The sequence below is a fragment of the Neoarius graeffei genome, chromosome 23, assembly GCF_027579695.1.
Source record: "Neoarius graeffei isolate fNeoGra1 chromosome 23, fNeoGra1.pri, whole genome shotgun sequence".
In the NCBI taxonomy this organism is placed as follows: Eukaryota; Metazoa; Chordata; class Actinopteri; order Siluriformes; family Ariidae; genus Neoarius; species Neoarius graeffei.
Window position 1 is genome coordinate 6,057,396 of NC_083591.1, and position 27,693 is coordinate 6,085,088.

The 27,693-nt window shown below is 41.9% G+C and overlaps 2 protein-coding genes across 8 annotated transcripts in view; both read right to left on the reverse strand.

The window, feature by feature from the left end:
• riok1 (RIO kinase 1 (yeast)) overlaps positions 1 to 12,387 on the reverse strand; it is a 37,006-nt gene extending 24,619 nt beyond the window's left edge. Inside the window, exons 1-7 of the mRNA XM_060905660.1 lie at positions 12,205 to 12,387; positions 9,446 to 9,680; positions 9,141 to 9,228; positions 8,994 to 9,063; positions 8,843 to 8,885; positions 3,430 to 3,522; positions 3,200 to 3,312 (exon numbers count right to left, since the gene is read on the reverse strand). Coding sequence (XP_060761643.1) covers positions 3,200 to 3,312; positions 3,430 to 3,522; positions 8,843 to 8,885; positions 8,994 to 9,063; positions 9,141 to 9,228; positions 9,446 to 9,680; positions 12,205 to 12,254 — 692 coding nt within the window. The 5' untranslated portion in view covers positions 12,255 to 12,387. The remainder of the gene's footprint in view (positions 1 to 3,199; positions 3,313 to 3,429; positions 3,523 to 8,842; positions 8,886 to 8,993; positions 9,064 to 9,140; positions 9,229 to 9,445; positions 9,681 to 12,204) is intronic.
• A 5,345-nt stretch (positions 12,388 to 17,732) lies between these two features.
• Positions 17,733 to 27,693, reverse strand: part of rreb1b (ras responsive element binding protein 1b) — a 90,563-nt gene continuing 80,602 nt past the window's right edge. For all 7 annotated transcript variants that reach the window (XM_060905663.1, XM_060905661.1, XM_060905662.1 and 4 more), the window contains 7 exons: positions 24,910 to 25,051; positions 24,599 to 24,741; positions 24,330 to 24,519; positions 21,657 to 24,222; positions 21,399 to 21,563; positions 20,511 to 21,266; positions 17,733 to 20,414 (listed from right to left, as the gene is read on the reverse strand). In XM_060905663.1, the coding sequence (XP_060761646.1) occupies positions 20,014 to 20,414; positions 20,511 to 21,266; positions 21,399 to 21,563; positions 21,657 to 24,222; positions 24,330 to 24,519; positions 24,599 to 24,741; positions 24,910 to 25,051 (4,363 nt within the window). In that variant the 3' untranslated portion in view covers positions 17,733 to 20,013. The remainder of the gene's footprint in view (positions 20,415 to 20,510; positions 21,267 to 21,398; positions 21,564 to 21,656; positions 24,223 to 24,329; positions 24,520 to 24,598; positions 24,742 to 24,909; positions 25,052 to 27,693) is intronic.

Below are 27,693 nucleotides of genomic sequence, written 5' to 3' on the forward strand. Positions count from 1 at the left end.
GGGCTGGTTCTGGAAGATGCTCAGTAAAACCTACAGATCATTTCCGCATAAAACTGCAACTCATTTACGGAAGCCGCGAGAGGCCCTTCATATAATCTTTTTTTATTCACCTTGTTATCCCGAGAGAACGACATAATTAATTCAGGATCTCGAGAAAACAACACAACTAATTCGAGATCTCGAGAAAACAAAATTATTTCATGATCTCAGCTGGATCACTGTATCTCCGTCGGTAGAGACGAAGCTGGGCCAGTCTTCTGCGGAGGTGCCGCGGACTAATTTTGAAATTATCCCTTATTAAAAGACTTAATGCAATCTGTCCCTGTGTCAACCCCTGATCAAAATATTGCCTTATTAGGTGATCGATTATTCCAGACATTCTAATGACCAAAGTTGCGTCTATACAGAATGAGAAATAGCCCCAAAGTCAGCATATCGAATTAGTTGGGTTGTTTTCTCGAGATCATGAATTAATTATGTCGTTATCTCGGGATAACAAGGTGAATTAAAAAAAGGATTATATGAAGGGGCTCTCTCGGCTTCCGTACTCATTGGACCCAAGACTTTTTTTTTTTAACTGATTTTGTTTCATTTATTACAGCTTACTGATTTTAAAAAATACTATAAAACAGTCATGTTGAAACATTTCATTATTTTTAAGCCATTTTTGGTACACAGCAGGGGTTCTGAACCTTTTCTACATTAAAGCCTACCTAATCATGCTTGTAACGAGTTGGGGCCCATTAAAAAAAGATCCGATTATTTCGGTTCATCTATTATATTAATTTACCCATAAATGGATTTATTCCACTTGAAAAGTGTCCGGCGAACCAGCTACCGGATTTGGGACACTATTGCCGCTTTTCCACTACAAACGCGGCTGAGCCGTGCCGTGCCGAGTCGAGCTGAGTCGGGCTGAGCGGGGCTATTGAAGTTGCATTTCGACTACAACCGCGCTGAACCGTGCTGGCTGGAAGTGGGTGGACACATTGGGTGGAGTTAGCGAAAGTGGGTGGACGTCATGTGATGCCGTTAAGCAGCGCAAACAGTGACATCAGTGACAGTGGCGGAACAAGTCAGAGCCGGGCCGGGGGCGGGGCAAATGACCGGGCCCTTTATTAAAGCTTATCATAACATCATTTTAGGCTACAAAATGTCCGCAACTGCGGTGTTTACCAATTTCAACACTACCGGGTGCAACTATGTTATTTAGTACATCAAGTCCTTCAAACGAACATGTAACTCAGAAACAAAAAACATTAGGATACTGTACATGGCTCATAATAAAACATCAATAGCCTATACTGCGCACATTATTTGAAGGCCATACGAATGAGCGCTCAGAGGTTGCAACGCTGACAGGAAGAGTCAGAAATAAACGGAGGGCGGTGCAAACCTCACTGAATGCACTGTGTTTACCAATTTCAACACTCCGGGGTGCAACTATGTTATTTTGTACATCAAGTCCTTCAAACGAACATGTAACTCAGAAACAAAAAAAAACATTCGGCGACATACTGTACATGGCTCATAATAAAACATCAATAGCCTACTGCGCGCATTATTTGAAGGGCATACGACGAGCCTTGCGCTCCGCGAACTCGTCCACGATGCTCTGTATGTCACTGATTCAGTGAGCTTTTAAGCGGTAGTCTCACGACCCGAATAGTAAACAATAAACATGGAGGACATGGAGTCGTTAGTGTTGCTGGTCTTGGTGCTGTGGCTTGTTGTCACCGACAACGCCAACAGATACTGGCAAGAGCGTATAGATGAGGCGAGGCGCATAAGGCTTCAGAAATTCTCGTAATTCATAATTATTCTTCTTCCGGGTTTGCGGTGTTTACAGATCCCTGCGCGCTCGCGGGGCGTGTGTGGGCATGTGAGGACACGCCTCCTCACCAATCAGTGCACAGGGGAGTGTCTGCTCACGCCCCCAACCTCAGTCGGCACGGTTTGGCTCGCTTCAGCCCCACTCCAAAACGGTGCGAGTTTTAGGGGCTAAGCAGGGCTGAAACGAGCTGAGTCGTGCTGGTTTTTGGTAGTCGAAACGCGAGCCGTGTCGGGCTGAAGTGAGCTGAAGCGAGCTGAAGTGAGCTGAGAAAGGGTAGTGGAAAAGGGCCATATCACTACGTTCAGACTGCAACCTGAAACGACCCATATCCGATTTGTTGTGAAATCTGATTTTTTTGTTAGGCCGTTCACATTACCAATTATATGAGACTTGTATGCGATCTCCAATATGAACGGAAAACGACCCAAAAGTGTCCCGCATGCGCAAACTGACACGTAATAAGCACATCTACGTAATACGTAAACAAAAAAAAAAGCGCACTCTTCAAGTTTGCAAGTAAAGCATGGAGATGAGGCGAGACCTGGCGATGTGGTTTTTGTGGCAGCGGCGGAACCTCACACAATAATCTGATTAATGTGGGCAGCAGACTAATGAGACCGAAGGTGTCAAATTACTGGAAATTTCCAGAACAATCTTATAATCTTGTAATACAGGATGGTTTAAGTTATAAATCAGTTATAGAAACTGTTTTATTTAATCAGGCTAACAGATCAACATCCAGGTCCCTACCAAATCCACCATTAGCTTGATCAATTCTATAAAAGTCTATTTAAATTCTGAAAACTGTACAAATGTTGTTGTTTTCCACCAAAGAGGCGGGATTAGCCAACGCTAATTAGTGACATTTGTCTCTTGTTGATGACGTGTAGGTCGCATGAATGCGACCTGTCCGGTCAGACTGCAGTCGCATGTGAAAATATCGGATATGCATCGGAATTAGGACCACATATCCAAGCGGCCTGGGTCGCATGTGAAAAAAATCGGATGTGTGTCGTTCAGATTGTCAATAACAAATCGGATACAGGTCGCATATGGGCAAAAAAAACGGATATGGGTCGTTTCAGGGTGCAGTCTGAACGTAGTCTATGACATCCTGAACTATTTAGTATTTGGGTTCAAACTTGAAAACATTCTCAGCCCAGTAGATGGCGCGTCATGGCCCAGTGGTTGAGAAACACTGATCTACAACATTTCTTGACATGTGCCTAAGACTTTTGCACAGTACTGTACAGCCAACAAAACATTCAACCTCTGAGATATTCTTGAGATATCGTACTAATAAGAATCAGTGGTGGAGGCATTTAAAAAAAAATAAAAATCACTCAAGACGTCGTTGTGTCTCACCTGAACTCCCCACTGACGTATTTATCCCGGTCCTTAAACAGCAGGATGGAGGTCTTGTATATCTTAATAGCGCGGCTTTCTCCTTTAGGCGTGCTCGCATGGTAGACGTTGGCCTGATTAAATTAGACAACAGGAAATCATTTAACGATCATGAGTATTATATAGCGTGCACTTAACTTCACAGGTTTATTCGGTTTTATCTCTGATCAGGAACGGAGTTTGACTCGAACCTCTTTCCCTGTACTGATGCAGCCGTTAATCTCTGAAATGACGCCTCTGCTGAGCATTTTGAAGAGAATCATGCGAGTCCTGGGGTCCATCACCTGAAAGATTTTACAATACCATTAGAAAAGTCCCTCAAAAAGTCAAGACAGAACTAGAAACACTCGCAAGTGGCCAAAATGGAAATTTCGACAACATAATTATAACTTATAAGATCGGCGAAGACTTTCGTTTCTTTTAAGGTACAGAATAAAGCATGCTTTATAGAACAATAACTGATGATGGCGATGTGATGGGGCCCGACGCAAATCTGAGTTAATTAATTATTATCTTAAGCTGACAAGCTTCCAATAACAGGATGTCCCACAGCAATTTGCAGAGGATTATAATAATTAATCATTAAAATTCACTAAAACTAATAGCACCTCGTACTTTTTATCCATTTGAAACATGTTAGTTCCTGTTTTCACTGACATCATAGCAGCTATTTAGCAGTTATTCCATCAAATCGAGTCGTACATGAACCGATAGCCGATGAGGCACCATGTACGACGAGACTGAATGGAACAACTGTTTTATTCTATCCACATTCACTGGATTTTGAGAAACAGAGTATTTTTACTTTTATTTTTTGCAAATTCAATAAATAAAAACTTTATACAAAACATCCGACAAAATAATTTCCGCTTAGAATGTAAACAAACCGGCGAAATGACAGGAGCAATTTGTGAAAAATGTGATAATAATTCTTGAAAAATAATAAATAAAGATATGTTCTTACCATCAAATACTTTCAGTCCATATTTTGTTGCTTTTTTTTTGGTATTTTTTTAGGGTTTTGTTTTCGAGTAGAGTTTTTATTTCGTCCTCGGTTGGTTCAGCAACACGCACAGCCATTTCGTTTTTCTCTACTCACGGTATAGAGATCTTGCAGTCACGTGACCAGAAAGTACACAACCGCCATCTTGTCGGTCAAAAACACCGCTGAGTACTGCTGCACTCGTGTACAGAATGGATCAATTTCAACCGACGGACTACACGGCTCATTTTTCTAATGAACAGATAACTAGATATATGTCTAAAATAAACGATCTACAGATTTGTGACCCTTATGGCTTACCGGACAGAGTTTACACGACCGGATTTTGAACTGCCAGCGGAATACCCGGACGTGTATAATTACCTCATTAACTTTCCCTCGCTGTTCAGTGGTGAAGCACTGCATGCTTATAAATCTCTGCACAGTTATCTTTACAGAAATTCAGGATTTGTCAGCGACTCAGATGTGGCATCTTGTAAACAAGAATCCTCACTGGACGGGTAAGTCACTTAAGTATTGAGTATAGCACTGACCAGCCGATTATAGAATAGAATAAGGCAATTCCAGTTGTAATTCCAAATCGTCCGTGTTGTTTATCATGGATCTGGTGTTGGAGAGGTAGAGGCTTAGCAGTGGAGGTTTGAGTAGCTGTTTTCTGAGCTTAGTCAACAGGCCGCTCTGCAGCCTCGCTTTTGCTTCCGTTCCCGGCGCCGCCTCCTTCGCTTTGCTTCCGATAACAATCCACGGAGACCCCGCTGGTCTCGCTATCTCGTCCGGAATGTGTTTTTTTTTTTTTTTCTCGTCCGGAATGTTGTGCATGCGATGGAAATCGCTACAAAGCGTCATTTTCTGCTGGAAACCAATGTCCAGTAAGTCCATACAGTTGTAGTGGATATTGAAGTCCGGTACAGACGAACAACACGCAAAAATACACATAAAAAACAAACGTGCACAGGTAGGGAGAGCTTGTAGCCGTAGCTGTTGTAGTAGAATTGTATATAGTAGGGTTTTCCAGAAGAAAAGGTAGAAGTAAAAGCAGAAGTAGAAGTAGAAGGCGGAATATGGCGTTTGACCGACAAGATGGCGTCTGTCACAATCTAGATCAGCTGTGACGTCACATGCAAGTGCTCCATATGAGCTGATATCCTAGTCATAGAGTAGCCAATCAGAGCACTCGATTGCTCATATCCAGTCAACGTGGATAGAATAAAAGCAGTTACTGCCTCATCAGTCTCTTTTTATGCCCTCGTTCGATATTAATAAAGCTAAATGAACAAACAACCAAAAAAAAAAAAAACCACACAGCTTGTCATGTTAGGAAGAAACTCTGAAAATCTCCATCATGAAGTCTTTCCTGTTTCAGGAATCTTAACATTACACAGTTTTACCCCAGACTGTTACTGTGTACTGAGTGCCGACACTGGAGACTCCTTCCCAAAAAAAATAAATAAAAATAAATAAAAAGGGACAACACTTAACAATTACACCAGCTGGGAATGAAAAAAAAATTAGTCACAGACTTCCAATTTTATTAGTTTTTTTTTTTAAATAGAACAATTAATGACCATCTTCACGTGGCCCTAAATTCTCCGCTACTTTTTCCTGCTTCACCATGACCCAATTCAAGATACTACATCATACACCATCACGCGGTGGGCTTTCCCCGTTTGCACAAGGCATTGTGGGATACAAATTTGAAACAGGAGAGAAAAACGGACGACGTGAGTGTGCGAATGAAACGTGAAAGACCGACTACAGTAACGGAAAGAAAGCGAGAAGAAGAAAAGATGTTGTTATATACGAAGGAAAGGAAACGCAGGAAATATCAAACTAATAAATATCGGCGCTCAGCGAGCACCTCGGTGTGATCAGCTGTTCGTTTAACGACAGAATGATGGAACTGTCAGCGCACGCTCAAAGGTAAACCTGCGCATGAGCGCGCACACACACACACACACACACACAGACTTCCTCTCTGTCTGCTTGACTGCGCGAAGCGAGCGATTTCATGCACATTATTTGCTCGGGAATCCCTTCAAATTAAATATTTAAGACACTTAAAGATTTCAGAGGGAACTCAATTTCACCGATTTTATGAAATCGAAAGGCTGTCGAGCTGGAAATTGAAATTAAGTGAAAAATAATAAAATGCCAAATGATACAACAAATTGAGTGTGAAAAAAGCTGAAGTTTTCATTTCTAACTGTAGAGCCTTGCTATTTATCTTGAGATGGAGTTCCAGCTCCTGTTTGGGAGCATAAACATTAACAACAAGACAATCTCTACTGTGTTTTTAGCTACATGAGCCTCCGAGCTTTAAAGGGATAGTTCGGGATTTTTGACATGAATCTGTATGGCATCCCCATCAATAGTGTCGTGCAAACACACTGACTTACCCCTGACAGCATCCTGCGAGTCCAGTTCTTGTCCAGTTTTGGTCCAGACGAAAGTAGTCCGGCAAGTTTGTTGGGGTCACGAAAGTAAAACGTTTTTCGTCTCAAAACAGTATGTGTTCAAAAGAGTGATATATTTGCATCACAAAACCGTTGCCAAATAAAAAGTCAGACCTCGAAATCGTTTGGCACTATTTTCTCTCCCTTCTTATCACTGCGCGCTGCCGCCAGGTGACAGCGAAACGCAGACCCACTAAGCTGGTGGGAGACCAAGGCTGCACTCTATCCACGGCTTACACACGTGATGGCACGGAGGATGTGTATAGTGGCAGCATCTGCCCCCCCAGAGAGGATCTTTTCAAAAGCAGGACAGATTATAACAGAGGAGAAATAGAATCAGAATTAACTAGTTAATTGCAGCAATTAAAGGGACAGGTAGGAAAAGGAAGGCACAAAGACACCGCGCAGCGCCTGAAAACGGGTTTTCAGGCGCTGCGCACCCGTTTTCAGGCGCTGCGCGGTGTCTTTGAGCCTGCAGCGGTGCTTTGCCTGTGCTGTGGCTGAAAATAGTTCCAGATATAAATTGGTCTAGTAAATCCCTTCGTGTTAATTTGCACTGATATGTGGACTCGATGTGAATGTACAAGTCATGAGAAATAATTATAAAAAAATCTTGAGTTATTTAATTCACTTTTGCAACGACAATGCTAGCTGGACACGCCGGATTACAGCGACTACGCTAAGCTAAGCTAACCTGGGCGTTTATTTTTTATTTTGATTGATTACTTTATTCTGAACAATAAAGAAGATATAAAAATAAAAATTTAAATAAAAAATACAATAATCAAAACATCATCATAAACAAAGAGAATAGCGTAGCCACAAGGCAATAACAATGTTCAGAAAGGATTAGGAAGTAATAACTTATCCAATCCTAACCCTCTATACCACCGCTAATCAAATGTCACTTTCCACCATAAACTATATATACAAAAGAAAACAAAAGCAATAAACAAAAAAAAAAACAAAAAACATACCAACATGGTATAATATCGACGAAATCAAATCATATATACAGATACTTATGCATATAGACACACATACAATACATATATACAGTACATACATATACACATACCTATAACTATACACTAAATACAAGAAGACCAGTCACAGACTTACTCTCAATTTCATCATCACCTATATAGTCTGCCTGTCCACATTCTCATATATTTTTATTAACATGTTTTTATATAATTTTTTTTTCAACAGTTTTATGTTGGTGCTATTTTTGAGTTCATTTTCCAGACCATTCCACAATTTCTCCCCACAGACTGTTATGCACATACTTTTCATAGTTGTTCTAACATTTACTCTCTTAAAATTCATTTCCCCTCTCAGGTTAGACCCACCCTGCCTTTCCATAAACGTATTTTGTACCTCACCCGGAAGAAGGTTATGTCTTGCTTTATACATAATTTGTGCAGTCTTGTGTTTAACCAGATCCGTGAATTTCAGAGTGTGTTTATAGATCAGGACAATGGCTGGGTCGGCTATAAAACGCTTTGGCTCACTCATCCAACTCTAGGGACTGCAGGGACTGACTCAATTTCATCTGGGGGTGGCGTATTCCTTTAAATCAAAAATAAAATCTCAGGAGCCGTTTGGGAGCCGAAAGAGCCGGCTCCTTATAGTAAGAAGAGCCAAAAGAGCCGAAATTCCCATCACTAGTAAACAATGAATGAAACAGCCGTGGCTGTCACCTGGCGGCAGCGCGCAGTGATAAGAAGGGAGAGGAAGTAGTGCCAAGCGATTTTGAGGTCTGACTTTTTATTTGGCAACGGTTTTGTGATGCAAATATATCACTCTTTTGAACACATACTGTTTTGAGATGAAAAACGTTTTACTTTCGTGACCCCAACAAACTTGCCGGACTACTTTCGTCTGGACCAAAACTGGACAAGAACTGGACTCGCAGGATGCTGTCAGGGGTAAGTCAGTGTGTTTGCACGACACTATTGATGGGGATGCCATACAGATTCATGTCAAAAATCCCGAACTATCCCTTTAACACTAAACTAAAGGAAGAAAGAAACAAACCATCATAGAAACAAGCAGGTCTTGGCTGATCCACTACTTTTATAGATAAGGTACTTTTTATTTCATTTGTGCTTGAATTGTTCCTAACACACACACACACACACACACCTGTTCCACTGTAGCTCTGTCGGACTTGTCTTTAACTCGAAACCTGCGACAAGAACAGACGATGTCAGTGTCAGACGTAAAGCAGTTCAATCCATGAGGCTGTACATAATAAACAATAATCTGTTTAGAGAGAATAAAAAAGACGACTGACGTGTCTGCTTCTCTCTGTCTTTGCATTGCTGTGACTTTATTGATGACAGAATGAGCGTAGTTCAGCTGATCTGTAAAATAAAATCAAACATCCTTTACTGTACAACCTTATCATCGTCTCTCACTTTCGTGACCAGAGTGATCGTACCCAGGTTTATTTTGTGTTCGAACTTCCTCAGCACTTTGTCTGAAGGCGTCGAGAACTTTTCTGACTTTTGGGTGTTCTGTCTGTTTGCCTGGAAACAAAATTGACAAAACACACACACGGATTGCACCTGCCATACAAGTTATTACAATACAAATGACAACACATTAGAACAAGGGTGTTAAATATAAATATAAACATACAAATCACGTAATTTGCAGCTGAACAGTCTGATCTGCAGTCAGAGCTTCTGTTACAGAAAATTAATGATCGCCTACTGTATCTTCCTGAATATTTCTAGAACATACCTGCTGACTGTTCCCCGTCCGCATTGCCGCGTAGCGCTTAGTAATGTCTCCTCCGACTGACCCTTTCCAGTCCCATTCAACATCATCAGCATCCTCCTCCTCCTCATCGTCGTCATCGTCCTCTTCATCCTCCTGGTTATCATCATTTATCCTTTTAGCGTCTAGAGACAACAGCTGTAACGTCGCTCTGCCGAGTTTGTCCTGTTCCTCTGGACTGTGACTGAACTCGGAGTCACTGGAGAACATGACACACAGCAGGTGAACAGAAATTAATCTGTAACAAATCTGTAATAACTGCATTAGGACAGATCGTCGGGACAACTTTAAGCTAACCGGACAAATTGGAGGGAAAAAAAAAAATCCTACAATTTTTATATTCTGTTCAGTCGTATGAGGAGATATTCAAACTGATACATGATATTGTTATCATACCAACACTATACTGATAGAGTCTGAAGCATCAGCTGATAGACATCCTGACTGTAGAAAAGTGACTCTGAGAAAGTTCTGGTGGAAAGTCATACAAAACATCACAGTTTGTACTTTATGTTTGAGCAAAATGATGTACAAAATGGTATTGTTTGTTGACATGTATTGCCTAAAAGAAGAGCAGAAAGTCAACGCTGTGGTTCTCAAAGGTCTGTGAAAGTTTTTTTTTTTAATGTGTTGTTTATCCACCACCATTACATCATTTTCAATGTTATTATATTTATTACAACAGTATTTGGTACCTCTGCCAACTTTGTTGGAGGATGTTATGTTTTTGCCTCCATTGTTTGATTTTTCTCAATCCAACTCAAAAAGTAGTGAACGGATTTGGATGAAATTTGGTGGAAAGGTGGTGCATGGGCCAAGGAACAATTAATTAGATTTTGATGCAAATCTGGATATGTATGTGGATCCAGGACTTTTTTTTTTATCTTTTCCCAATGTAACTCAAAGTAGTGAATGGATTTGGATGAAATTTGGACCATGAGCCAAGGAACCACTGAGTAGATTTTGATGCAAATCAGGTTATGTATGCAGATACAGGATCCAGATATGTATGCACATCTAGGATTTTATTTTATTTTTTTACTTTTCCCAATGCAACTCAAAAAGTAGTGAACAGATTCGGATGAAATTTGGTGGAAAGGTGGTGCATGGGCCAAGCAACAATTAATTAAATTTTGATGCAAATCCGGATATGTATGTGGATCCAGGACTTTTTTTTTTTTAATCTTTTCCCAATGTAACTCAAAAAGTAGTGAATGGATTTGGATGAAATTTGGACCATGGGTCAAGGAACCATCGAGTAGATTTTGATGCAAATCAGGTTATGTATGTAGATACAGGATCCAGATATGTATGCAGATCTAGGATTTTTTTTTGTCTTTTCCCAACGCAACTCAAAAAGTAGTGATCAGATTCAGATGAAATTTGGTGGAAAGGTGGTGCATGGGCCAGGAAACAATTATTTCGATTTTGATGCAAATCCAGATATGTATGTGGATCCAGGACTTTTTTTTTTTTTCCCAACATAACTCAAAAAGTAGTGAACGGATTTGGATGAAATTTGGACCATGGGCCAAGGAACCATTGAGTAGATTTTGATGCAAATCAGGTTATATATGCAGATACAGGATTTTATTTTATTTTTGTCTTTTCCCAATGCAACTCAAAAAGTAGCTATCAGATTCAGATGAAATTTGGTGGAAAGGTGGTACATGGGCCAGGAAACAATTATTTTGATTTTGATGCAAATCCAGATATGTATGTGGATCCAGGACTTTTTTTATTTTATTTTTCCCAATGTAACTCAAAAAGTAGTGAATGAATTTGGATGAAATTTGGACCATGGGCCAAGGAACCATTGAGTAGATTTTGATGCAAATCAGGTTATGTATGCAGATCTAGGATTTTATTTTTTTTGTCTTTTCCCAATACAACTCAGAAAGTAGTGATCAGATTCGGATGAAATTTGGTGGAAAGGTGGTGCATGGGCCAAGGAACAATTAATTAGATTTTGATGCAAATCCAGATATGTATGTGGATCCAGGACTTTTTTTAAAAAAATCTTTTCCCAATGTAACTCAAAAAGTAGTGAACGGATTTGGATGAAATTTGGTAGAAAGGTAGGTGGCCCATGGACCAAGGAACAACTGATTAGATGCAAATCCGAATACACGGTGTGGCTTGCCGGAGGAATGCTGTCTACCAAGTAGTTATTAGCGTATCTGAATCGTCACTTGAATCAAAAGGGCCTAATCCAAACCTCAAAATAAAGAAGTCACGTCAACTAGAACCTCGTGTGTTGTGTGTGGAAGGTTTAGAAATGACAAAACTCTCTGACTTAAATAAAGGCCTAAAATATTACTGTAGACATTTCAGCAAGATTCATAAAAATCAAAATCAATCTAAACTGAGGAGTTCTGGAGAATGTATTCATCTCTGCTCGAGAGAATGGACAACTCCCATAACACTTTCCATCCGGTGACGCTGATACGTTATGACGTCATAAGCTAAAATTAACAGTATTACGTCATTACGCAACGTTAACAATATTCCATTCTAAATTAAACAACTCCACAAAGTTTTCTCAAAATGTTCCTCAGTTCCTACTTCGGCCATATTCTTAGGCTGAATATTAGGCCATTTCGGATTACACACACTTCTATTAGAGATCAGAAAATAAGCACAGCGCCATTTTGGAATGTTTCCCCTCAGTAAGCGGCGCTTTAATTAGCACTGAGCTAACCAGCCGGCGCTGTAAATCTCACCTGCCCGAGTCCTCTGCGTCGTCAAACTGTCCCGGGACAACCTGCGACATCTTAAATCCTTCTCCTTCAATTCACAAAATAAACGAAAAGCTTTGAAAATAAAGTATAACGACCACAGAAATAGAAACTCACACCAAGACTCCCAACTCCACTCACTCACGCGCATACACGCACTTCCGCCAACGTGACTACCGAAGCCGATAAGGCTCATATCCGTAGTGAGGAAAACACAAAACGAAAATGACTCTGTACTTCTCGTCATTTGGTTGTTGTTGTTTTTTTCCACAACTTAACTTGAAATTAGACGTCTCAAATCGCGTAATATTACCTCATATTCATCCTCTACACTAGCAAATAGTTTCATAAACCCTCAAACACAGACTTGGTGTCATCCATCACCATCAGGTCCATTAAATTCCAGTTACACCCCAAGAACAGCTCTGATATTATTGCTCCTGCTCTAAAATGGCTTAAACCCTACAATTGTTGATATGCTAACCTGAAGACATGCTCATTAGTGCCAGCGCTTTGTAATGCTCAGAATCATCCATCTATCCATCCATTATCTGTAGCCACTTATCCTGTCCTACAGGGTCGCAGGCAAGCTGGATCTTGGTACACCCTGGACAAGTCGCCAGGTCATCGCAGGGCCGACACATAGACACAGACAACCATTCACACTCACATTCACACCTACGGTCAATTTAGAGTCACCAGTTAACCTAACCTGCATGTCTTTGGACTGTGGGGGAAACCGGAGCACCCGGAGGAAACCCACATGGAGACCCATGGGGAGAACATGCAAACTCCGCACAGAAAGGCCCTTGTCGGCCACCGGGCTCGAACCCAGGATCTTCTTGCTGTGAGGCGACAGCGCTAACCACTACACCACTGTGCCGTCTGTGTTCGGGATCAAACAACACAAATTCAATCTGATTTTGACACGATTTTGTCATGGCTGACAAATTTCCAGTGACAAGCCCGTACAGATTAGATTAGGTTAGATTAGATAGAACTTTACTGATCCCTTTGGGCAGGTTCCCTCAGGGAAATTAAAATTCCAGTAGCATCATTACAGGAGAAACAGAGAATAGAAACAGAGAAAAACTTCCAAATAAATTAAATTAGAAGAAGAAACCTTTATTCATCACATGCACACTTCAAGCACAGTGAAATTCATCCTCTGCATTTAACCCATCTGAAGCAGTGAACACACGCACACACACCCAGAGCAGTGGGCAGCAGCACCAGAGCGCCCGGGGAGCAGTCAGGGGTTCAGTACCTTGCTCAAGGGCACTTCAGCCCAAGACCGCCCCACATCAACCTAACTGCATGTCTTTGGATTGTGGGGGAAACCGGAGCACCCGGAGGAAACCCACGCAGACATGGGGAGAACATGTAAACTCCACACAGAAAGGCCCTCGCCGGCCACTGGGTTTGAACCCGGAACCTTCTTGCTGTGAGGCAACCGTGCTAACCACTACACCACCGTGCCACCCAAACTGAAGTTGTTTAGGTATTTGCATATACAAATATAAAAAAGAATAAGATATGGGGAAGAAAGGAAAAAAAAGGGCCAACGGAAGAGGTATTGCACATTATATTGCACATTGTCCAGTATTGTTTATTGTCAGGCTTGGCTACTGCTCCTTCCCGTCCTCTGTCCTCCTGTTACCCCTCCTCCCCCCAGAGAGGAGTTGTACAGTCTGATGGCGTGAGGGACAAAGGAGTTTTTAAGTCTGTTAGTCCTGCACTTAGGAAGGAGCATTCTGTCACTGAACAGGCTCCTCTGGTTGCTGATGACGGTGTGCAGAGGGTGACTGGGAACGTCCATGATGTTCAGTATTTTGTCCATAGTCTTCTTCTCTGCCACCGTCACCAGAGAGTCCAGCTTCATGCCGACCACAGAGCCAGCCCACCTGATCAGTTTGTCCAGCCTGGATGTGTCCTTCTTGGATGTGCTGCCCCCCCAGCACATGAACATCGGGAATGACAAACGGCAATGTGACACCGCACAACACCCTGACGAAAAGTCAAGCATATCACTAGTTTGATAACTCCTACAACGTGCTACTTGATAGCCACGATCGATAATTTCCTGCACCTCCTCCCGGATGACATGCAAAGGGCAAAGACAGACATCGATCAGACCTGCCTGATCCATCCTGATGCCCTACTTCTGGCTGGAGTCTCATCACATCACTCCTGTGTAGGACGGCCCCATATGGACAGTCAAAAGATAGACTTAGAAGATAGCGCCGGACACTTACAGTTTTGCTCTGATGGCTGAGGACTACAGTCACCATGATAACTTTAGGACTGCAGTTGTCATGAACAGTTTTGCAGTCAAATCTCCATCAATGAACAGTTGGTAGCTTCAAGAAAATAGCCTTCATGTTAAAGCTATAATGAATTTCCTGGTTACACAGTTGTACTTTGTGACTATATAGGACACAGTTATCCAAGCAAGTTATTTATAATCACACTATCTGTGATCACCCAGATGAGGATGGGTTCCCTTTGAGTCTGGCTCCTCTCAAGGTTTCTTTCTCATGTCGTCTGAAGGAGTTTTTCCTCGCCACAGGCTTGCTCATCAAGGATAAATAAATTGATTAGGGATAAAATTAGTTTATATGTTTAAAGTCTTTATTTTTCTATAAAGCTGCTTTGCAACAATGTTGTTAAAAACGCTATACAAATAACATTGACTTGACACGAACAGTGATTGGTTGGGGTCAAACTTGTAGCGTTGCCAGTCTCCTGATCAAGACAAGGCAAGAATTTATGGCCAGAGGTGGAAAAACCCGGGTGCAGAAAGTAAAAACCCTGCCACAATTTTGCTCCAGCCAATTCAATGAACCAGCTGATCCTAATTACCACATCCCCTAAGCCAGGTTGATGAGCTAATTGGTGAAATCACCTGTGTTGAGAGCACAGGCAGAAGGAAAACCTAAGCAGGACTTTTACTTTGTCAATCCAGTTTTTCCACCTCTGTTTATGGCAAAGTCAAAAGTCAAAGTCCTTCTTGTGCCAGGGCCTGGTATTCCCATACAGCCTCCCATCCAAGTACTAATCAGGCCTTTAAAACACATTGGGCGGCACCAGTCTCCATTTCTCTAGCCTTCAGCGTCTCGCCTATTGTATAGCTAGGGTTACAGTGGGGGGGCTGGTCCTCTGGTAACCGCAGGAATTTGACTCTCTACTCACATCTGTATTGTGGCGTGCCTCACCAGATGGCAGCAGGTACCATTTTTATTATGGTCTTTGATATGACCTGACCAAGAATAGAACTCAATCTCTTGCTCAAGAAGTGGACACGCTAACCACTTTTACCGCACTATGATGACCTAATCTGACACGGTGACCATCATGAAAGACAAAAACAGTAATGTGTAGTCTGATCCTGGCATTACACAAGTAATGATGTTAATTTATGTTACAACACATGCAAGTCTTCAGGTCAGAGTTATTTGACAAGCTTCAGTTTTATTAAATTCAAGAGAGAGAAAAAAAGAGAGAGGCTGGTTGGGGAACGGCACTTTACAGCTGCTATAATCTAAGTGATAACACAAACTGACTTGTTTTGTGGATGCTCAACAACAATAAAGGTAAGTAGTAAACGAGTTAAAGAGGAAAATAATCAACTCTGATGTGGTAACAGGGACTTCCCTTCATGTCAGGTTGAATCATATCACCACATCATTGATTATATTCCCAGAAAAGTACAACCCAAAGTGTTCCTTATTTAAAGGTAGACTGCCTTTCAGATTTTAAGTGTAGGTCATAAAAAGAATTTTCCCCGACACCCAATTATTTTTGTTTAGTAGGCTGAAAGCTACCGAATTTGAATCAATCACAGACTTCCAATTTTATTAGTATTTTTTTTAAATTGAACAATTAATGAATTTATCTATCTCCACATGGCCCTAAATTCTCCACTATTTTTTCCTGCTTCACCATGACCCAATACAAGATACTATGTCATGCATCACGTGGTGGGCTTTCCCCGATTGCGCAAGGCATTGTGGGATACAAATTTGAAACAGGAGAGAAAAACGGACGACGTGAGTGTGCGAATGAAACGTGAAAGACCGACTACAGTAACGGAAAGAAAGCGAGAAGAATAAAAGACGTTATGTTATATGCAAAGGAAAGGAAACACAGGAAATATCAAACTAATAAATATCGGCGCTCAGCAAGCACCTCGGTGTGATCAGCTGTTCGTTTAGCGACAGAATGATGGAACTGTCAGCGCACGCTCAAAGGTAAACCTGCGCGTGTGCACACACACGCACACGGACTTCCTCTGTCTGCTTGACTGCGCAAAGCGAGCGATTTCATGCACATTATTTGCTTTAATCCCCTCAAATTAAATAACTTCCCAGCCATAGAATGGCCTGATATTTTGTGAGATATTACAGAAATAAACTATCACAATGATCATGTTTCAGAGGGAACTGAATTTCACCGATTTTATGAAATCGAAAAGCCGTCTAGCTTTAAAGGAACAGTCCACCGTATTTCCATAATGAAATATGCTCTTATCTGAATTGAGACGAGCTGATCCGTACCTGTCCGAGCTTTGCGCGACCTCCCAGTCAGTCAGACGCAGTCAGACGCGCTGTCACTCCTGTTAGCAATGTAGCTAGGCTCAGTATGGCCAATGGTATTTTTTGGGGCTGTAGTTAGATGCGACCAAACTCTTCCGCGTTTTTCCTGTTTACATAGGTTTATATGACCAGTGATATGAAACAAGTTCAGTTACACAAATTGAAACGTAGCGATTTTCTATGCTATGGAAAGTCGGCACTATAATGACAGGGGTACTAACACCTTCCGCGCGCTTCGGCAGCGCGTTGATACGGAGCTCAGATATCAATGTGCTGCCGAAGCGCGCAGAAGGTGTTAGTACGCCTGTCATTATAGTGCGCACTTTCCATAGCATAGAAAATCGCTACGTTTCAATTTGTGTAACTGAACTTTTTTCATATCACTGGTCATATAAACCTATGTAAACAGGAAAAACGCGGAAGAGTTTGGTCGCATCTAACTACAGTCCCAAAAAATACCGTTGGCCATGCTGAGCCTAGCTACATTGCTAACAGGAGTGACAGCGCGTCTGACTGCGTCTGACTGACTGGGAGGTCGCGCAAAGCTCGGATAGGTACGGATCAGCTCGTCTCAATTCAGATAAGAGCATATTTCATTATGGAAATACGGTGGACTGTTCCTTTAAAACACAATAATCGTGAACACTCCTGTAAAGCACATTTAAACACCCTCGGTGATCGAATCTGACGTGAACAAGTCACCCTTAATAAAAGTGGCAGTGTATTCACTTGTCCAGCATGTAATTCAGTGTGACACAATATTGCTATCCTGACAAAATTCCTGCTGTGGTGTAGCACATATTGTCATGACATTCACTTTTGTGTTGTGCTGCAATCCCGTAACAAAACATCCCATGGTGCATATCGGTGAAAATACACATTCTGCTGAAAAAGTAAAAAAAAAAAAAAAAGCTCTGGTTAATTTCTCACTCTTTCTTAGTGTATATTTATTGCTTGAATGATTTCAAATAGGGTTGAGAGTACTCGTGTACAGAAAAAAAAAATCAACAAAAGAACCTTTCTAAAACTGAACACGGGAGACAAACTTGTGCAATCCCTTTAACAAATGCATTTGTTTTTACAGTGATCAACACAAATCGGTGAAACATGCACAATTACAGAGGACGAGGACGAAGATGATGAACATTGAGGTGAATTCACATTCATATGCATACGCTGTAACTGTAGTGATTGCTCTAGCTTGCTGCAGAAATGAGATATTTTCCACAAAACAGATGATTGAAGGATGCATAATCTGAAAAGCCCCTGAGAAAGAGAAGAATTGGTAACCACCCATTTTAATTAGACATGCACAAATCACTACTCTACTGCTAATTCAAGCGTGGGCTTCAATAATAATTATATATTTAGTTAATGCAGGTTGTATTGGTGGGGGCTGATTTAACTGTGAATTAATTCAGACAGACAAACAAACAAACAAACAAACAAACAAACAAAGACATTAATAAAACAATCTATGGCAAACAGCTCAAGGCGTCAATCATAACCACAAAATAAGTGATAATATAAAGAACTTCAAGATTGTTCAGCGCTACAGTCATTGTTTCCGATTCTCCTCGGAGTTCGTTCGAGAGTCCACGTTAGCTCCGAGCACTCATGTCAATAAATACATAAAATATTCAGTGTGATCTCCTTATCTTTGATAGACCTGCGCATACACATTACACACTACAAGCAAGCGCACACATTTCTCAAACACACCATAGTAGAAAAATGATTTGTTTTTCCGCAAATTCACCAGCCCTGTTTGCTGGTGAAACCTTTTTTTTTTTTTCAAAAATAAATGAACAGTTTGGCCTTTAAAGGATTAAAGTTTAAAGATGTAAAGAAATTGGACATTAATCTTGAGCTGTGTTATTGTTCATTTCGAAGGCATGCGTTGATATTACGTATGTTAAAAAAAAGAAATGACCCTTTATCAAAGAGGCACATTCGCTGCACAAATACGCTGCCTACTTTTTTTTTTTTTTGAGGCAACGTTACAAATCCTATTCTTAAGTGCCCAAATACCAATATTGCGATATGTTGTATAACCGATTATCAGCACATGTCTGTTGCATAGTTTTTTGGCTCCAAAATGCAGCATTTCGTCGTTGTTGATCATCTGAGACTTAACGATAAACTTCATTCAGCTAATTAGAGGTTTATGAGGTTAGATTTGCTAACTGCAGAGGTACTACAGAGACGAATATGAAAAGTAGGAGGCAGTGTGAACAGCACAGTTGTATAAGTCGAGGCAAACAGCAGGGCGATTTCAAGTATAAAACCCACAGCACAAACATCACTGCACTAAAACATACAACAGACTTTGATTCACATTGGGATTAAATGCAACGTGTACTGCAAAGCACACTTCCGTCTGATGCACTGTGTGTAAAACCTTGGCTTGATTTCGATTGTGCTCAAGTCCAAAATCTATCAAGTTCATAGAAAAATAAGTACGCGGATCTGTGTTCTTATTTGGAAATGCTTCCGTGCTTGCCAATTTTTTTTAACCGAGTGTACTTAATACAAGCTTTTGCCTAAAGGCAGTGTCTGAATGTCAGGCTTTACACCCCAAATCACCAGGGGGCGCTGTCTCAACCACCGGTTTAGTTCTATGTCCAACACACCACAAGGCCAGAGAGCGTTGTTTATCAGTGAGCTTTGAGAGAGAAGAAAATGTACAAAACCTGGCAAATATTGCCAAAAAATTGACCAATGATCACCCAAGCTGATAACCAAAAGTACACTAGGCCACTGTGTGAACCAATAAACACCTCCAAAACCTAATAAAAGCCTATTCGGAACAAAGGTTCAGAGAGATATGCTCTCAGGCACTTGAGCAAAACTCATTGAGAAGATTAAAAATAAAGTGGAATTGAATTAAGAATAATACATATAATGGTGCTAATATAAATCATCGACTTATCATACAAAACACTAATTTATTTCGATATAAGGATTATAGAATTAATTAAAAAACACAATCATATACATTTGATTAAAAATTATACTGTGCAGTGGATCCAAATCTCTGGGGGAACAAAAGAATCATTAAGGCATTGAGAGAAAGTTTCCAGTTTTGCATTTTGCACGCATTCTAATGTCTGCATGAAGATGCCAGACTCTGCATTGTCTTTTAGTGTTTGTGTAAGATCATGGAAGTATGGCACAGGATTAACAGAATCAACATGTCTTAGACAACGGGCTTGTCTGCAGCTCCCTGATTATCCTTAAGACTGGGATCTGTCGCATCTTTGGGTTCTGGGGCCTTAATATCCAATTCATCCAGCTCCTTCATTTGAAGTTCATTGGAAGCATCTGCTCTAGATGTTTCCTCTTGTTTGACCGCAGCATCATCCACCGCCTCTATGGTTTCCTCTGCTTGCTTGCTGTTCTCCGTCTTGGACGTCTCGCTCTCACTTCCAGAAGAACACCGTAGATCTTCGCCATCCACGGCACTATCTTCTCTTGCTCCATCAGCCTCATCTACTCCTCGGTCGTCTGGGTTTTTCTTGTGAATACGCTGATGTCTCACCAGGCTGTGTTTCAGAGTGAAGGTCCGGTCACATGTTTGGCATTGATAAGGTCTTTCTCCTGAATAATTAAAAAAAAATGTAATTCCCCAAATTTGGTAACTCCAACTCACTTGATAAAAATCTAGATTATATTTTCAGACTTGAGTATTCTTACCAGTATGTGAACGCATATGTCTGGTCAAGTCTTGTAGGCTCCAAAAACGTTTGGTGCACACATTGCAGATCTTCTTCCTCTTGTCGGGTTTACCGCCTGCTGATTCGAGCTCTGAAGAGCCACCCTCTTCCTCTTCATTTCTCTCCTCTTTCTGTCCCTCCTTCTCCTCTTCCTCAGCCCCACTTTCCACAACGCTGCTGTTCTCCTCCTTGTCCGCTGCACCCGTCTCCTGCTCAGCTTCCTTTATTGGCGAGGGGCTGGTGTCAGCAGGCTGACTGGATACCAGAGGCTGATTTTTTCCTTTCCTTCCTCCAGCTTCGTTCTGGTTGTCCTGCAAATGAATCTTCTGGTGCCGGCTGAGGGTGACTGCATGCCGGAAGGTCTTTTTGCAGGTATTGCATGTGTGAGGAAATTCCTCTGATGGAGGATCCTCTGGTTCCACTGCAGGTTCTGCAGCCTCGGGCTGCTCCTGCTGAGTTTCTGAGAGTTTGAGTTCTGTTGGTTCGCTGACAACGTTCATCTCAAGGCTCTTGTTGCTCTGAGAGTCATCATCATTCTCACTGTTGTTCGTGTTCATGTGAAAGTTTTCAACCGATTGTGAGCTTTCTACCGGTAGATCTTTCTTCAACTCTGGTGATTCTGTGGCCATGTCTTTAGCCTGCTCTGTCAGATCCGTGTCAATAGTTGTGGTTTTGTCCTCTTTTTTGGGATCAACAGCATCCACTAAGACAGCAGGCTCAGCATCAGAAACACCCTCTACAAAATAAACGAAAATGTTAAATGAACACCAGGAAAGGCTTAAGGATTAGTTGGTACCAGTGTTAAGTCAATAACATATCGCCACAAGAATTTTTATGTCAAGGATCTTAAGGGTTGTGGCGGTCATACCTGTACTTCCCTGTGACCCCTCATCAGCCTTGGTTTTTGGGAGTGACCCAGTGCTCTGCAGTGTGTTGCGATTGGAAATGCCATGCTTCCGAAGAAGGTGGCGCTCGCAGTTGGATTTAGTAGAGAAGAACGCATCGCACTGAGGGCAAGGGAACGGCTTTTGGCCTAAGAGAAACACCATTACAACATTACTGTTTATATGGCGTGAGTGAAATAATTAATTATTATGGTAAGGAGTCACACCAAAGCATGACTTACCTGTATGTGTTAGCATGTGTCTCTGTAAAGAACTGGTCCAAGGGAACACCCGAGGACAGTATGGACATTTCATCTTCTGCACCGAGTTTGAGTAGGCATTCTTCTTCCCTTTGCTTCGTGGTCGAACCTTCTCTTTGTCTTCCTTTCCTTCCTTCTCTTCTTCACTTGCAGACTGTTTCTCCTTTTCTGGCTCCATTTGCCTCAGCTGTAAGTAGGAGCTAAATTTATTGGCATCAGTAGTGGCCAGCATTTTCTCCACACTTGGTAACTCTCCACTAGATTCCAAGTCAAACCCACTGATGGATGCCTGTGTAGAATCACAGATCTCATCCTTGAATGGCCTCTTCTTGCCTCTCCTCTTTGATGCCTCAAGGGAGGGACAACTGAAAGAACACCCAGGACTAGCAGTGCCATTGGTACATTTTTTATCAATTAGTGTTTCACCACCCATCCCTCCATCGCTTTTCTCAGAGTTTATTCCTGTTTTGAGCAGCACTGGGGCAGCAGACACTGAGGAGATTATTTGGGCAATGGAGGCCAGAGGCGGCATCTCCGAAGTGTTGGGGGCAGCAACTGGCTTCGGCAGCAGTGGCTTTAGGCGTATGGGGGGCTTGGTCAGATCACTTGTCAAAGTAGAGGCAAGACTTGGCATAGATGCTGGAAGGGACGCATGGACACCCAAGACCTTTCCTAAAAACTTGCCTGCATTTGGGGAAGGAAGCTCTTTCTTGACCTCCTGGCGATATAATGAAGTCGTATCAACTTGTTCCGTCTTTATTTTCTTTCGTTCCGGATCCTTGCGAATAGACAGGTCGATAGGCTCCATGGAGCAGTCATTTGACAGAGAGGGAGAAGCTGCCTCTGACTTTATATCAGAGTGAATAGTTTTCAAAGTTTTGCTGGAGAAATCCAAGGGCTGGTCTTGAACTGCAGCTTCAGAGAAAGTACTAAGGTTCTGTTTACCTGACTGAGACTGAGCAGGAGAGTTGGTGTGGACAGAAGAAGGAGCTGTGACAGGAACAAGGGTGTTTATATGATCTTCAATTTCCCTCTCTTGGACTTCTGAGTGTTGCTTAAGCAAGTGATGGATACAATTCCTTTTGGCAAGGAAGGCTGCTCCGCACTGGCGACATTCAAATGGTTTCCTCTGACAGCCATTGAGAGTTCTGAGATGAATCTGTAGAGCCCTGTAGGTCTTCAGGTCTTCTCCACAGTAGCGGCAGGACGTGTTACCAATATTAGCCAAATCCACAAGATCCTGTGTAGTACCACCAACTAAACTGCTTGCATTTGAGGATGGGGTAATGTACTCGATGTTTTTCTCGATCTCTTTTCGAGTGTTTTTCATATGCTTCTTGCGCAAATGACGCTCGCAGTTGGCCTTGACTGTGAAAGGGTAGTGACAGAGGCGGCAGACATAGGGACGTTCACCGCTGTGTGTTCGTAAATGGCGCATTAATGTGGCGTTGTCCGGAGCAGTGTAGGTGCAAATGTTACACTTATATGGAGACGCTCCATAGTGATGAGCTCGCATATGAGCCTGGAGGCCCCCTGGGAAGGAGAATACTTGTGTACAGAACCGACACGGGTATTCCGTCTTTGGGATCTTTTTGCCACCTGAGGTTCTTATATCTTTCTCTTTACCTTGGACCTCTTCATGCTTAATATCTCCAGTAGTCATAATTGTTGCCCCTGTGCCGTCTCCCACTAGATGCGTGTTCTCCCAATCTGTAGGCGAGGAAGACGTTGAGGAAGATGGGGTGTTTGAGGACTGTTTGGAAGTAAGAAGTTGGGCTGTAGGGGGTGGCAAGCTGGGGCTGATGCAACCTGAAGAGGCTTGCTGGGCATTCATGACTGGCGGAGGTGGCGTGGAAGTTCCCATGCTGGATCGAGGAGTCACCAACGGCTTGGGTTTGAGAGGAGTAATTTGTTTGGGTTCTGCCTGCAGAGGATTCTCTGGAGCTTTCGGAAGCAGTGGCAAACTCATCTGAGATGGCATAGTGGTAGCCAATTTCAGGATTTGCTGGATGTCAGCAAGTTCCACTCCTGTTTGACTGACAGGCCGGACAACCAAACCACCCTGAAGTGGCTGCAATGAAAGAAGGCTGATACCGTTGCCCTTGTTCAAGCCTTGAAGAGAGATAGAATCTAGAAGACAGAGGCCAAGACTATTATTGGTCTCTTGAGGTAGATTTGTTGCAGAGGGCTCAACACGAATAAAACGAATGCTGTCTAAAATTTCTTGCTGCTTCTCCTCCTCAGGCTGCTCAGGCTTAGCGAGTGAAGAATGCTGAAGACCAAGGCACTCCATAAAATCTTTCTTCCCATTTAAAGTTACGCTGGCCTCCTGTGCTGCTGATTCAACTCTCTCTTTGGAATCTCCAGAATCTTTGGCTGTATCTGAAATAGTGTCATTGTCCTGTTTCTGGGGTTCGGCATCACTGTCTTTATGAGAGATTAAGTGGAGATCTAGAGACACTTGAAGAGGAAAGGCCTTGTTGCATACGTCGCAAATAAACCTATGGAATTTGCTTGAGCAACGTCGCAAATTTGTCTCACACCAGACCTGGAGAAAAGAAATTCAAAATTAAGTCAAGCCCAATCAGAACAAGTAACCACTTCGATCCTTCTAGTTTCCAGTTAGTGTATTTTTCCCCACGCACAAATCTGTACCTGCGCAATTTGGGGGAACTTGCTGCAAGAAAAGTCGATGAAGGACAGGTCACTGAAGCCCAGGGGTATGGAAGGGTTGCTCTGGATAAATGGCCGTCCATTGGGATCTGTGGGCAGCTGCTTATGAATAACGGAATTATGACGAAGGAGACCTCGATGGTTACGGAAAGTGATACAACACAGGTTACACCTAGTACAAGAAAGAGGATCTTGTTAACATTGTTGTTGGTAAATGCATGCCTAGATATGAATGATTGTTTTGTACTTACCTGAGTACAGTGTCAGGATGCGTCTCCATGTGTGACTCCAAACCATATTTACAGATGAATGTCTTGAAGCAGATTGGACAGTGCAATAGGTCTTCTTCACGCTTGGCAGGGCTTTGCTCCCCTGATTCATGCACGACAAACGCCTAACATAAAGGATCGACTATTAAAATCAAAGCAAATCAAATTTATGCCAATTCCGGCCTCACGGTCTCTTTACGAAATATTACCCACATTACAGTTTAGCATTTTTGTATTAAAAAGTAGGATGAAAGCCACCGCAAATGAATATAACGCCGTTTGTGGTGCCGTACCTTTTTACTGGGTGGTTCGTTGTTTTTTTCTCCATCTTCCTCTGTACTTGGTTTCCTCTTGGGGGGTTTGCGACGCTTGCTTGGGGAAATGGGACGCGTAGCCGGGACACCGTTTGAGCCCTTGTCATGAATTTTCATGTGCCTACAGAAATTGAAAGGTATGAAATTAACGCTAACTACACACTAGAAAACTCTGAAATGACTCTGAAAAGACGCTAAAAAGACTTAAGTCTGACACTCTGTCACATCTAAAAACAATGTGTCATTAGTCTGAGAGTTATGCTGGCCTTACGTCGAACAACTTTTCAAGCGATTATCTCTGATTTTGCAAAGATGGATCTTGCAGGGTCATTCTTCGCATGGGCGAAGACTAAAGATAATATTAATGTGATAGGAACGTCAAGACAAGAAAAAGACTGACTTAAAACCTCCATCCTGACCGTGAAATCACTTGAAAAATCATTTGGTCTAAGGCTTATCGAAATCAGATGACTGGCATCTCCCAACATTGCACCTGTGTTCTATTAAGGCTGTAGGATCTGAATGAAACACGTACAATGGTGCTTGAAAGTTTGTGAACCCTTTAGAATTTTCTATTTTTCTGCTTAAATATGACCTAAAACATCATCAGATTTTCACACAAGTCCTAAAAGTAGATAAAGAGAACCCAGTTAAACAAATGAGACAAAAATATTATACTTGGCCATTTATTTATTGAGGAAAACGATCCAATATTACATATCTGTGAGTGGCAAAAGTATGTGAACCTTTGCTTTCAGTATCTGGTGTGACCCCCTTGTGCAGCAATAACTGCAACTAAACGTTTCCGGTAACTGTTGATCAGTCCTGCACACCGGCTTGGAGGAATTTTAGCCCATTCCTCCGTACAGAACAGCTTCAGCTCTGGGATGTTGGTGGGTTTCCTCACATGAACTGCTCACTTCAGGTCCTTCCACAACATTTCGATTGGATTAAGGTCAGGACTTTGACTTGGCCATTCCAAAACATTAACTTTATTCTTCTTTAACCATTCTTTGGTAGAACGACTTGTGTGCTTAGGGTCGTTGTCTTGCTGCATGACCCACCTTCTCTTGAGATTCAGTTCATGGACAGATGTCCTGACATTTTCCTTTAGAATTCGCTGGTATAATTCAGAATTCATTGTTCCATCAATGATGGCAAGCCGTCCTGGCCCAGATGCAGCAAAACAGGCCCAAACCATGATACTACCACCACCATGTTTCACAGATGGGATAAGGTTCTTTTGCTGGAATGCAGTGTTTTCCTTTCTCCAAACATAACACTTCTCATTTAAACCAGAAAGTTCGATTTTGGTTTCATCCACGTGATCTTGAGCAAACTGCAGACGAGTAGCAATGTTCTTTTTGGAGAGCAGTGGCTTTCTCCTTGCAACCCTGCCATGCACACCATTGTTGTTCAGTGTTCTCCTGATGATGGACTCATGAACATTAACATTAGCCAATGTGAGAGAGGCCTTCAGTTGCTTAGAAGTTACCCTGGGGTCCTTTGTGACCTTGCCAACTATTACACGCCTTGCTCTTGGAGTGATCTTTGTTGGTCGACCACTCCTGGGGAGGGTAACAATGGTCTTGAATTTCCTCCATTTGTACACAATCTGTCTGACTGTTTGATTGGTGGAGTCCAAACTCTTTGGAGATGGTTTTGTAACCTTTTCCAGCCTGATGAGCATCAGCAATGCTTTTTCTGAAGTCCTCAGAAATCTCCTTTGTTCGTGCCATGATGCACTTCCACAAACATGTGTTGTGAAGATCAGACTTTGACAGATCCCTGTTCTTTAAATAAAACAGGGTGCCCACTCACACCTGATTGTCATCCCATTGATTGAAAACACTTGACTCTAATTTCACCTTCAAATTAACTGCTAATCCTAGAGGTTCACATACTTTTGCCACTCACACATATGTAATATTGGATCATTTTCCTCAATAAATAAATGACCAAGTATAATATTTTTGTCTCATTTGTTTAACTGGGTTCTCTTTATCTACTTTTAGGACTTGTGTGAAAATCTGATGATGTTTTAGGTCATATTTATGCAGAAATATAGAAAATTCTAAAGGGTTCACAAACTTTCAAGCACCACTGTAATGACGACAATGAGCAAGCAAAGCCAGATTATTCAGTAAGTGGTATAAGTTAAAAATAAAATCTGTCCTAAATGTCAAGCTTTCCCAGAATTGAAACGTCATTAATTTGCGCCGGCAGCACTGACGCAAATTGTTTTTCTTCTTCTTCTCCTTACATTTTTAGGATGCTATTTCTTCCTCAGTTTTCAACCAACCATCACTAAATTTCACATGAAGAATACCTCTGGGCTGAATTACATTGCTATGACTTTTCAATCACTTATAACTCTATCAATTTTCATGATTTTTTCAATCAATTTTTTTTAATGTTGTTCAGGGTGGCAGGGCGCAACCTTTCCTCACTAAACGTCATTCTCTATCTCTTACCGTTCTGGATCTATAGGGTACAGTGACCAGACATCCCGGTTTCTAACAGCTAGCACAAATTATTTTGACTTTAGCAGTGTTGTAGTCGAGTCACTAAACCTCGAGTCCGAGTCCAGTCTCGAGTCCCCAGTGTTCAAGTCTGAGTCAAGTCCAAGATATTAAAAAAAAAAAAAAAAAAAGTTGAGTCCGAGTCGAGTCCACTATTGATCCGAGTCGAGTCCAACACTCCAACTGCACCATTTGACGGTGGCTGTTTTAGCCCCATTAACATTATTTTGTTCCTGAACAT